This window comes from Euphorbia lathyris, chromosome 2 (genome assembly GCF_963576675.1).
Source record: "Euphorbia lathyris chromosome 2, ddEupLath1.1, whole genome shotgun sequence".
Lineage (NCBI taxonomy): Eukaryota > Viridiplantae > Streptophyta > Magnoliopsida > Malpighiales > Euphorbiaceae > Euphorbia > Euphorbia lathyris.
The window spans coordinates 135823410-135835606 of record NC_088911.1 but is presented as its reverse complement, the minus strand read 5'-3'; the positions used below and the strand labels follow the sequence as shown (position 1 = coordinate 135835606).

At 37.1% G+C, this 12197-nt stretch overlaps 2 protein-coding genes across 3 annotated transcripts; one reads left to right on the top strand and one right to left on the bottom strand.

Annotated features, from left to right (window-relative positions):
* The first annotated feature begins 270 nt into the window (after positions 1-270).
* LOC136220039 (two-component response regulator ARR1-like) lies at positions 271-4196 on the top strand. Of its 2 annotated transcripts, none has more exons than XM_066007705.1 (6): positions 271-667; positions 1045-1197; positions 1284-1667; positions 1915-1991; positions 2172-3311; positions 3402-4196. In XM_066007705.1, exons 1-6 carry the CDS (start codon positions 493-495, stop codon positions 3486-3488), a joined length of 2016 nt encoding a protein of 671 aa, XP_065863777.1. In that variant the 5' UTR covers positions 271-492; the 3' UTR covers positions 3489-4196. The 2 variants fall into 2 exon arrangements, with proteins under 2 accessions (XP_065863777.1, XP_065863776.1); XM_066007704.1 differs by having other exon boundaries at positions 3399-4196.
* A 3188-nt stretch (positions 4197-7384) lies between these two features.
* On the bottom strand, positions 7385-11307 carry LOC136220038 (COBRA-like protein 7). The gene is made up of 2 exons (XM_066007703.1): positions 10629-11307; positions 7385-9137 (listed from the first exon to the last, which is right to left on the bottom strand). The coding sequence occupies exons 1-2, from the start codon at positions 11152-11154 to the stop codon at positions 7711-7713; spliced, it is 1953 nt and encodes a 650-aa protein (XP_065863775.1). The 5' UTR covers positions 11155-11307; the 3' UTR covers positions 7385-7710.
* Positions 11308-12197: the final 890 nt, after the last annotated feature.

Sequence of the window (12197 nt, the reverse complement as noted above, 5' to 3'; positions counted from 1 at the left end):
AAGTGAATTTGATCTATAAAATTGAAGTAAATAGGGGTAAAAGTGAAAAAGACCAAAGAGTAGAGTAGTAAAAAAACAACAACCTAGTAAACAGTAAAAAAAGACAACAGTAAAAACATTTGGAGTAGATTTATGAGGTGGAGTTAGTTAACTTCATGTATGAGCTGGATCCACTCTTCCAACACTGACCCACTTTCTTTATTAAATTAAAAAAATAAAATATTAATTTATTTTTTATTTTATTTTATTTTTGCCAGAAAACAGAGAAATAGAGCTTGAACCTGATACAAGCCATGTCTTCTTCAACTTTCAATCCCATAATAAAAAACATATTTATAAAATTTCCCCTCTAATAATCCAAAATCTCTCTCTTTTCAACTGGGTATCAATCAAACTTCATCTTCTTCTTCAAATATGTTCAAAGTTCCCTCTTTTCTCCTTTAATTTCTCCATGTTTTTTCTCTTGCTTTCGGATCAACGATTTTCTCAGCTATGAATCTCAGTAACGGTAACGGATCCATGGCTACTGCCAGTTCTAGTGCTACTTGGAAACCTGCTGATACTGTCCCCGATCAGTTTCCGGCCGGTCTCCGGGTCTTAGTTGTTGATGATGATCCTACTTGTCTCATGATCTTGGTGAAGATGCTCCGAACTTGCCTTTATGAAGGTACTTCAAAAAACAAAATTTTGGGGGTTAATTTAATTCTCCCTCTCTCTCTCTCTCTCTATCTATCTATCTATCTAGCTAGTACGAATTTTCATGAATTTGTCATGTTTCTGTTTGACCAAATGATTTGATTTTCATTTGGGGAAGTTTGAGACATCGAAAAATCATTTCTTTTCTTATCTTAAGCTACAATTATGATTTCCCCCAAATTGAAGATTCTGCTGAACTTAGGGCCTAAGTTATCCTAAGTTCAGCAGAATCTTCAATTTGGGGGAAATTAGGCTTGTAAAATTGAGATTTATGTCAAATTGGCAGATGTTTCTTGAGATTTGTCTCAATTTGATGTGATTGGTTTCGATTTTTTGGGGATTTTGCAGTTACGAAGTGTAATAGAGCAGAGATGGCATTGTCTTTGCTAAGAGAGAATAAGAATGGGTATGATATAGTTATAAGTGATGTTCATATGCCGGACATGGATGGATTTAAGCTTCTTGAACATATTGGACTCGAAATGGATCTTCCTGTTATAAGTAAGTTCATATCTGTTTCTGCAGATTGATTTTAAATTTTAACTGTTTTCGGAGATTTGAGATTCAATCTTGTGAACTTGTTTCAGTGATGTCTGCGGATGATGGGAAAAGTGTTGTGATGAAAGGGGTTACACATGGTGCTTGTGATTACCTGATTAAGCCGGTCCGGCTTGAGGCTCTGAAGAACATATGGCAGCATGTGGTTCGGAAGAAACGGAACGAATGGAAGGACGTGGAGCAATCGGGTAGTGTAGAGGAAGGAGAGAATAGGATGCAGAAACAATCAGAGGATGCTGATTATTCTTCTTCAGCTAATGAAGGAAACTGGAGAAACTCGAAAAAGAGGAAAGATGAGGATGATGAAGCGGATGAAAGGGATGATTCTTCGACTTTGAAGAAGCCTCGGGTTGTTTGGTCTGTTGAACTTCATCAGCAGTTTGTTCAAGCTGTTAATCAACTCGGCATTGACAGTATGTATCTCATTCCTTTTCGTATGTCGTTTATCTACGCATTGTTTCGTTGTTTGGTTCATTCTATTCGATGTTGTTTATTCGATTGAATTGATTCGATCTCACAGTTCTCGGTGAATACATTACCGAATGAAAGACCATATGTTGTGCTTGTTGGATTTCATTATAACTTGACCTATGCTTTTGATCGTTTTTCGTATCCGGGTTCTTTTGTGCTCTTATAGTTTGCATTTTCTCCGTGATGCAGAGGCTGTTCCGAAGAAGATTTTAGAGTTGATGAATGTTCCTGGGCTGACTAGAGAAAACGTTGCAAGTCACCTTCAGGTAAGCAGCGTGCTTTAACATAGAATATTCCGAGCATTGTGTGTATCTTTTTCGATAAAAGTACGTATAGATTATATGCTAAAATTTCGGTGACATATGGTTATTCCGAGCATTATGTGTTCTTTTTCGGTGAAAGTAAGCATATATTATCTGCTAATTTTCGGGTGACATATGGTACAGAAATATCGGCTGTATCTTAGACGGTTGAGTGGAGTTTCACAGCACCCGAACAGTTTGGGCAATGGTTTTATGAGTCCCCAAGAAGCAGCTTATGGTTCGTTGTCATCCCTCAATGGACTCGACTTTCAAACTCTTGCAGCTACTGGTCAGCTGCCTGCACAAAGCCTTGCCACGCTTCAAGCGGCAGGGCTTGCTCGACCGGCAGTGAAATCTAGATTGCCTGTTACGATTGTGGATCAGCGGAACCTTTTCAGCTTCGAAAATCCGAAAATAAGATTCGGAGACGGGCAACAACAGCAACAGCAGCAGCAACAGTTGAACAGTAATAAGCAAATGAACTTGCTTCACGGAATCCCAACAACGATGGAGCCGAAACAGCTTGCGAATTTACAACATTCAGCGCAATCTCTCGGGAGCATGAATATGCAAGCGAACGCCCACGGAGGGCAGAATAATCCATTATTAATGCAGATGTCTCAGTCGCAGTCTCGGGGCCAGATGCTTAACGAAACCACCGGCAACCATGTTTCTACTCTTCCATCTCCGATGGGGCAGCCGGTTATAGCTAACGCAATTGGAGGCGGTGTCTTAGCGAGAAACGGTTTAGCTGAAAACGGAAGAGGGACAGGTTATAATTTGGTTTCGCAATCATCTTCAGCTGGGAATTTCCCCTTGAACAGCGCGGCAGAATTACCAGGAAATAGTTTTCAACTCGGAAGTTCTACTGGCATCTCCAGTCTCACATCGAAAGGCGCATTTCAAGACGAAGTTAACTCCGAAATGAAGGGTTCGGTAGGGTTCATGCCAAGTTACGACATTTTTAGCGATTTGAATCAACACAAACCTCATGAATGGGAATTAGACAATGTAGGCATGACCTTCAATGCCTCTCATCAGAACAACAACCTCGACGTCGGGCCATCGGTTTTATCGCATCACGGATTTCCCTCTAACCAAAGGCCGGTACAGAACAGGAATTTATCCACTGTAGGGAAACCTATGTTTTCAGCTGGGGATGCAAACATGAACAACTTTTTCGGCGGCAATTCAGTGAGAGTAAAATCCGAATTTGGTCCTGACGCAAACCTCTTTCCGGAACAGTTTGACCAGGATGATCTCATGACTGCAATTCTCAAACAAGTCGGTTCCTGTCTCCGCGTTTCTATTTCCTTTCTTTTCGATAATCAGAAGTTGTTCTGATACTTCTTTTTGTCTTCAATTTCTTAGCAGCAGCAGCAGCAGCAGCAGGGAGGCATAGGGCCGGCTGAAAATGATTTCGACTTCGATGGCTATCCGTTGGACAATGTTTCCGTTTAGCGGTCCAATTTATGATCTAGTGTTACAGATTTATCTCTTCTGCAACAACCACAGGAAGGAGACTTGATGATCCCTTGATTTCTTTATCTTCACAAGAATGCATTTCCTTTGTGCATATCAGGAAATAAAGTCTGACAAATCGGAAAGCGAAAGCGAGATCGATACTATTCAATTTCTCTCGGGTCGAACGGATTCACTACACAGCTTGTAAAATACAACCTCTGCTTGGAAAATTTTGGCTGCATTTGGTTGGAAAAGTCAAGCAAACTAATTTAGGATGCTTGTGGAGATAAAAATTGCTTAGACATCTGCAGATTTTAGGAGCCTTTTCTAACTCTAATAACACAGAACCCTTTTTTTATTTTATAAATGTTGTTGTCGTGTGACCGAGAGGTCAGGGGTTCGAGTCTTAAAAGCGGCCTTTGGCTACAAAATTTGGCAGGGGAAGGCTTGCCCCAATACACCCTTGTGGTGGGACCCCTCCCTGGACCCTCGCTTAGCGGGGACACGTAGTGCAAATTTGACATTGTATGTACATAAACCATTTTGATAGCTCTAGACACAAGTCTGAGTAATTTCATTTCCTTCTATGGTTGGATGTTTTCTTTGTACTTAATTTTTTTGAACAAAAGTTGTAATTTTTGTTCATCAGTTTGCTGCAATTTTAGGATGAAATTAATTTGACTTGTGCTTAGGCTGTTTCGTGTAGTTATTTATTACTGTTTGTTGTTTGTTGTTGCTAAATGATAGTTGATTTTTTTTTTTCGGAATAGTTTTTAGCGATCTTTTTAAATTCTAATTAACTTAATATTAATTTTGATGTGGATGATGACTCAACATTTGAGAAAGAGGAATTTGATGTGGATGATGACTCAATATACCTAACAGACAGATTTGATTCAGTGTTCATTTGGTTCTACTTTTCTAATTCTCCTTTTGTGTGTTTTCATCGAGCGGAGCGGAGTTTTAGCTTACTAATGTTCGGCTCTCACTAGAAAATTGATGATTTCGAACTTAATATCTTGTTCTTAAGCTGTTCGTGAGCAGAATTAATATGAACTTCAATCTTGATTATGTCTATTTGGAATTTCTTTGGCCAAAAGTCTTATTAGGTCTCTGATCTTTCATTTTTTGGTTCATCCAGCTCTTGATTTTTTATTTGAATATATTAAGCTCCTAATCATTTATTTTTGGTTTAATTAAGCCATTGATGACCCAAAAAAAGTAATTTTGAACATGAAATTCGATTAACATACTGTTATTCATTGTACCTTTATTCGAAATTTGTATTGAAAACAGTTTTGGATGTGTAATTTGGCTATAAGAAAACTGTAAAAAAATATTTTTTTTAATAATTTCAAATACATATGAAGTTAATAACGTCTTTGTAACATAATTACATATTCACAACTTGCTAATTTGGTCACCAAGGGCTTAATGAGACCAAAAATAAAAGATTAGGGGATTAAACTATCCAAATAAAAGATCAAGGGTTTAATGAACTAAAAAGTAAATGATCAGGGGCCTAATGGTACTTTTTGCCAATTTCTTTATCACAAAGTATTTTTGAAACCTATAAAATTAAAGTTTGTACAAAACTGCTATTGGCAGGGGCGAGGTGGAGACAGGAAGAGGCATCGCGCCGCCGGAACCACTCTACCATGGATGGTTTCGGCCCCTTATTTCCGAAAAATTAAGGTTGGAGTGGTTAATTAGCTCATTGAATTTGTATTTTAGTTACAAAATCCAACTTGATTAATATATGATAGAAGATAAATTTTCTTAGTTTGTTCAAAATGATCCGGTTCTCTCTTTTTGTGTGTTTTAATCGAGTCGAGTGGAGTTTTAGCTTGCTAATGCTTGGTTTATTAGAAATTTGACGAGTTCGAATTCAACATCTTGTTCGTAAGCTATTTGTGAGTAAAGCGTTACTAAGTGTTAATTCTGTTCATAAACTTCACTCTCGAACAACTCATTAATTATATTTATTTGAAATTTCTTTAGTACAAACCTATATTTTGAAACTTGTAAAATTATGTTATTTTATATTTTCCTTTTATAGAAATACTATTACTGGCCTGTTTGTTTGTTTGTTGGAAAATATTGTGCATGAAAATATTTTCTTGATTTTCCGAACAAATGTTTGTTCGTGTAAAAAATCAATGTTATCAGAACCGGATTTATAGTTCGGTTAGGAGTCATTTGGTTGGACCAGATACCCGGGTTGGTCGGACCTAGTGACGTATTACATAAACAAATAATTTCTATATATATAATTAATTTGAAATTATTTTTATAAGTTATATATATATATAAAATTTATAAACAAAAAAAATCAATTAAAGGTGACTTAACATACTCCTTATTTTCAAATTAAAATAAATAATAAACAAAAAAACCCAACTAATGATTAAATGTAGGTTGAAAATTTTGTATTAAAACAATAATTTTGGTTTGTTATTTTATGTCAAAATATATAATGGATAAATGAAGTTTAAAATAATTTGAAATACGTTAACGTATTATATGTCATGAGATATTTTTAATGGTTTTTTATAAACTCAAAATGGAGAAGTGATGAATGAGAAATTGATGCTCAAAATGAACCACTTGAAATAGTTTTGAAGAGAATAAAAACAAATTAAATTTTCTCATCTCACATAGAAAAAGAATGAAGTAAAGGGCATTTACAAGCCTTTAACCAATTATTAGGGAAAATTATCTTTCTAGCATAGGTTGGGGTGTAGTCGAATCACCACTAGGTTAGGGGTGCACTCGTACGACGTGGACGATGCGAATGCTGCACCAAAATGGAACCCCTTGGGTTGGCCTACTTTTACTTTGGTCCATTATTTTTATCCATGAAAAATGTCAAACAATTATTTTAAAAATTATAGTTAATTTGTTTTCGGTTAATTTTTTTTATTTTCGATTTGCTTAAAATGTTCATTAAAACACAAAAAAAAAAAATCAAAATTAGATTTTTTTTAATCAAACCGGGGTCACACCGGTTCCCGGTCCGACTGCGGTTTCGGCCGATTTGTTACAAATGCAAAAAACAAATTCAACTCGAACAAGAGACCTGACCAGTTCTCAATTTAACCGACTAGGCGGAGTTTTATAATAGGAAAAAATGAGAAGAAATTTTTTAGGTTAGTCGACTGAATATACGAAGAAAGTTTTATTTTTAATTAGACCTGTCCACGGGTCCGGGTACCCGCCTAGGCCTGTGTTCCTTGGATCGGGCTTGTACAATGAAAATTGATCATAGGCCCAGTTCGTCCAGGCCTGCTAAAGCCCGTCTATTTTTTGGACGAAGCTGAGATTGATAAAAATAGCACGGCCCGGCCCTGCCCGGCCCTCCTATTAATATTAATTTATATATTAAATATTTAATTTTTAAGTATAAATTTTATTTTTTTATAATTAAAAATTATGTATATTTTTTAGATAAGTGTATATGGGTTGGGCTTCGAATTTGAATTTTAAGTTCGAGCCTGTCTAAATTAATAGTGGACTAGACTGAACTTGGACGGAGCATTTGTACGAAAACCCGATAGGCTAGGCTCAGTCCAACCCATTTGTAACCCTATACTCCACTTCTTCTCGCCCTTTTGAAAATAACACTCATCCACCAAAACACCAAACAATATTTCTTTTCCAATAAAAAATTTTCCTTGATCCAAAATTTTCTACACTAAAAATATATAATCAAACCGTGTGTTCATAAACTTATAACTGAACCTAAATCGGATTTCATTATGCTCAAACTCAGCGCGTTTATAAATCGAATTAAATACAATCGAGCTTTTATCCTCATTTACAGCGCTACAAACAGTAGATATAAAGAATTGGAATTTGGTAAGCAACTATCATCTATTTTGAGAAAAATGAACTACATATATAAAATAATGAACATTAAGGCATCTGCCATTGTCAAAACAATATTTATACAGAGAAAACACTAATACATGTTAGGAAGAAGCAAATTAGGCAAATCAATATTGCCTATACATGATCTCAAATTATACATTTCCTTTCAAAATCTGTGACAGTATAGTATACATATATATATATCACCTTCCGGAGACGATCGATATCTCAAATGCTCATTCCTATTGTTATCTCGGTACGCTTGTTTTCTGCCGAGGAATCATGTACGCTTCAAATCACTGAAAGAATCAAAAGAATAAGACTGACCAACGCCTTTGTCGTTTAATAGCTACTGCTGCATCAGCATGAACACCACAGCAGCAAGGAGTACCGATAGAATCATAGCCGATCCCGATCCCTTTCTATTGCTGTTGCTCATCGGATATATGGTAGGAAGCGAACATTCCTCTCCGTTGAAGAAGACTTTAGAGGGAAACCCGTCTCCAGCAGCTACATTGAGTCCTGGAATACCTTTCTTGGTGAATGAGACAACGGATTGTTGTTTTCCGGGGATCCTAGGAGTCCTTGCAGGGTCAGCTCCGTCGGTTTCTGGCACAAGATAGTTTAGTCCGGGAAGCCCTTGCATGATTATTGTATTGTTTTTGTTGTCTGTCAAGATGGTTCCGTTGAATGAATACATTGCTTCGAAACCAGCAGCAGCTTTGTCCAATTGTACAGCAGCAAACCAATCGGGAAAAGCGATTTCATCCCAGTTGAATACCGTGATCCTCGCACTCCACCCGCGGTTATAGTCGGTATAGAGATGCCAGTTGATACTAACCCCGCAGTTATCTCCGCAGGGCATTGGGTTCGGGACAGGTAAATGTTTAAGGGTTGCCCAAGCCTTAGTCATTGCGGTTCTGTTGTCAAAAGGTATAAGCAATGCCTGTGGCGGAAGAAGCACCGCAGGAGCGGTCGTACTACAAGTCCGACCGGTGTTGCTGGGGCATCCGCACGCACAGGTTTTACACGGGACAACCGAATCATTGTAGTAAGCAGAGAATGATACACAACATCTCGGGCTTGAACCTTTCGGATGGGTGATATTGCATACAATCTGCCAGCTAGCAACAGCAGTAGTATTCAACGGTAGGCCGGATGGATCAGGGGATCGGCTAGGACTCACTCTAACCGGAGGACCACATACATAGTCAGGGTTAAGTGTGCCATTGATCTTCCAGTTTTGTGGCGGCGAGATCTCCGACCGATTAACATCTGGAGGCATTTTAAATACCTGCATCTGGAAAACTGAAGTTGACTTGCTCGGATCCATTGATGGTGGCAAGATTGTTCCATTCCGACAACACGAGGGTTTTAGTCCAAGGTCCGTGTTATTGTACATATTTGGAGGCAAGTCGATGATCGTAGGCCTTCTTTTGCAGTTTAATACAGTCGAAAAGTCTAGCTCCTTGTAAAATGTACCTTGCTTGCCAAATAAGCAGTCCGTTGAATCGACAACAGACGGATAAGCCCCTTTCATGGTGAAGATAAATTCATCCTTCATCCAATCCCAGCTCAATTTCCAGTTATCAAGACGGCCGAGGGGATTGTGATTTCCAATGGTGACCTCTGCCCAGTAATTAGAGTCATATGTTCTGATCACATCATACATAATTGTAAGATCTCCGGTCTGTCGGGGTAGAAACTTTTCGTCCTCCACCGTGATATTTGACTTGAATTTCTCATCTCTGGCGCAGCAAACATACATCAAACTACCTGGAAAAAACAAAGGATGTCAACCATTAAGTCTAATGACATTAGCCCCTTTTAAGTATTATTAACCCGCGAAGTCCTACGTGGCAGAGCAAGCGAAAATTTGAACAAGATGAAACACGTATCACTTTAACAAAATTCGGGGTCAATAGGTCACTTTAAGCCTAATTTCAATAATCAAGTGAAACATAAATGTTCTTCAGAGCTCAATTTCATTTTTTCCAAAACATTATGTCTGATCTAAGGAATTGTATTCAAGCAGCAATAAGCTAAATCAGAAATACAATTGGTCAGAGATTTGGGAACGACTCTTCATATAGGACAGCTCATTGAGCAGCTCGGCTCAATAAAATTTCGATCGTGTTCAGCTCGATTTATAAACGAGCCGAGCTTGATTAAGGCAAAATTCAGCTCGAAAGCTTGCTAGCAGGCTCAATTATAGGCTCGTGAACAAGCTCGATTATAATGTTCATGAACTCACTCGTGAACAAGCCTGGTTCGATCACTATTTTTAACAAGGGTTAAGGTGCAAAAATACCCCTAACGTTTTGGGTCAGGAGTAATTTTACTCCTAATGTCTAAAATGATGCAATTTTACCCCTAATGTTAGAAGCCAAGAACAATTTACCCTTAACGTTGATAAATTACGTCAATTTGAGAAATAATTCATCAAACTGTCTTCCCGGCCATGAATCTTATCATCTACACTTCATACTTGTGTCATTTTATCAGTAACAAATCACAAACATATGTTGGGATGTGAAAAAAAAATAGAAAAGATATTTTGTATGAATTATCAACCTTAGGGGTAAAATTGCTCTTGGCTACCAACGTTTGGGGGTAAAATTGCTCCTGATCCAAAATCATAGGAGTATTTTTGCACCTTAACCCTTTTAACAATAATATTCCTATAAAGGGGAAATGTAAAACAACCTAGTCAAATAAATTTCAAATTAACATGATTAATGAGTTGTTCATGAGTGAAGTTCATGAATAGAATTAACGAGATGTTCACGAATCAAGCTCGCGAGCAACTTCTAAACGAGCTAGAGCTCGAGCTTTTCAAAAAAACTGATGAGCCCCCGATTACAGCCCTATTTTCATGAACAAGGTCACGAGCAACTCACCAACAGCATATTGACCTCGAGCTCGACAAAAAAACATGACGAGCTGAGGATGAGCAAGCTCGGGTTGGCTCGATTACAGCCCTATCTTGATAGATCAAATTGAAATTATTAAACCAAAGGGCAATGGCATCAAACACATAAACAGAACAAATCCTGAAGATCTAAAACTCTTTCTGATCACTCATGATTTTACTCTGATCAAATAAGCATCCATCAATCAACTTTCTCAGATTCAAAAAACACACAAGATCAATCATAGAATCAAACACAATAAAATGAAGCAAAACCGAAAAGATCTAACCCTTACCATAAAATCCCCCAAATCAAACAAAAACCCCCAAAATCAGAAATCAAATTCAAAACATACCTTCAGTGGTAGTACTAGGGCAAACAAAGCCATCATTAGCAAGAGAAATCTCAGAAGGCAACGGAACATCCTTCAACGGAACACCAAATTGAGTCCCCAAAAGCTTAACCTGAACAGAAGTCTGAGTAGAATCACCGGCAGTAGCAATCGGAGTTTTCAAATCCGTCATAGGAAACCCAGCAAACACAGTACCATTCCCAACTTTAGCAGGCAAAGTAGTACCATCAACAAGAACAGCATTAGACGCAGAAACTAAAAACTCATCGTGTTGAAAACCCACAAACACTTTCCAAGATTTGAGTTCATCAACTCCATTGTTTTGCACAGTGAGCGTCGATTCGAATCTGTAAGGCTGGTGGGAAGGAACGGTAGGCTTCAGCTTAGTTCCTGTTGAGTACTGGTATGATAAGAAAATCCCGTTACAGTCATCGGCGGCCGGTGCCGGTGCTTCGGATTTTGATTGAGAAATTGAGAAGGGGAGTGCGGTGAAAAAGAGGAAAATTAGGAGATTGAAGAGTGTAGCCATGTGATTTATTGAGAGATGTTGCAGAGGAGAAGTGGGTTTTGTAGTATGAGAAGAATTTAAAAATGGGGAAGGAAGATTGAACGGGAAACGCGTAGAGAGAGAGAGAGAGAGAGAGAGAGACAGCAAAAGTGAAGCTGTAATCTCAAAGTGCTTCCTTTGTTTTTCTTTTCTTCTGTATAAGAAAAATTTTAAATTTAGTAGCCGTCAAAAAATTCAAAACGTTAGATCTTTTTAAAAGGTAAATTACACATATGCCCACTGAATTTTAACTATTTTAACATTATGGTTACTGAACTCAATTCTTAATGGTATGTCACTAGTCTTTTTATTTTTGAATATTGCTAACCATTCAACTTTAACTAACTCCTCAAAATGACCGTTAACGATCTCAAAATGAAAATATTCAAAAATTAAAATTAACAACATTTACTATGAAATCACATTTTTTATTTTTCAAAGTCATATTTTTTTTAGTTCCCTTTCTAAAAATTCGTCATCTCTCCTAACCAAACAACACCTAAATGACCTAAAAACGATTTTTTTTCAAGAATTAAAGTTGCTAAGAATATTATTAACTCTTCGAATTTTTTATTTTGAGACCGTCGACGGTCGTTTTGAGGCGTTGAGTGGCCACATGTGTTAAAAAGTGTAATGTTGAGTGACTTTTGTGTTTAATTTTAAAAGTTCAGTGGTCATAATGTTAAAAAGAGCAAAGTTCAATGACCATGGATGTGATTTATCCTTATTTAAGAAGTTATAATTTAAAACGTTAATAAAAATAGGGTAAAGTTCAAATAAAACCCTTGTGGTTTCACTAATTTTCAGATAAAGGACTGTGGTTTACTTTTTGTCAAAACAAGGATTGAGGTTTCAAATTTGAATTAATACTATTAAAACCATCTTTAACGACCTGAAAATGAAAATTTCCAAGAATTAAAGTTGTTCAATATCATATTTTCTATGGAACTACATTTTCGATTTTCGAAAATCATCTTTTTTGGAACTTTCTCTCTCTAAACATTAACTTTCTCTCTCTTTACCAA

Coding starts and splice junctions, on each gene's coding strand:
- LOC136220039 (XM_066007704.1), top strand. CDS start 493: ATGAATCTCAGTAACGGTAACGGATCCATGGCTACTGCCAGTTCTAGT. Junction 668..1,044: donor CCGAACTTGCCTTTATGAAG/GTACTTCAAAAA, acceptor GGGATTTTGCAG/TTACGAAGTGTAATAGAGCA. Junction 1,668..1,914: donor TAATCAACTCGGCATTGACA/GTATGTATCTCA, acceptor TCCGTGATGCAG/AGGCTGTTCCGAAGAAGATT.
- LOC136220038 (XM_066007703.1), bottom strand. CDS start 11,154: ATGGCTACACTCTTCAATCTCCTAATTTTCCTCTTTTTCACCGCACTC. Junction 9,138..10,628: donor CCCTAGTACTACCACTGAAG/GTATGTTTTGAA, acceptor TGTTTTTTCCAG/GTAGTTTGATGTATGTTTGC.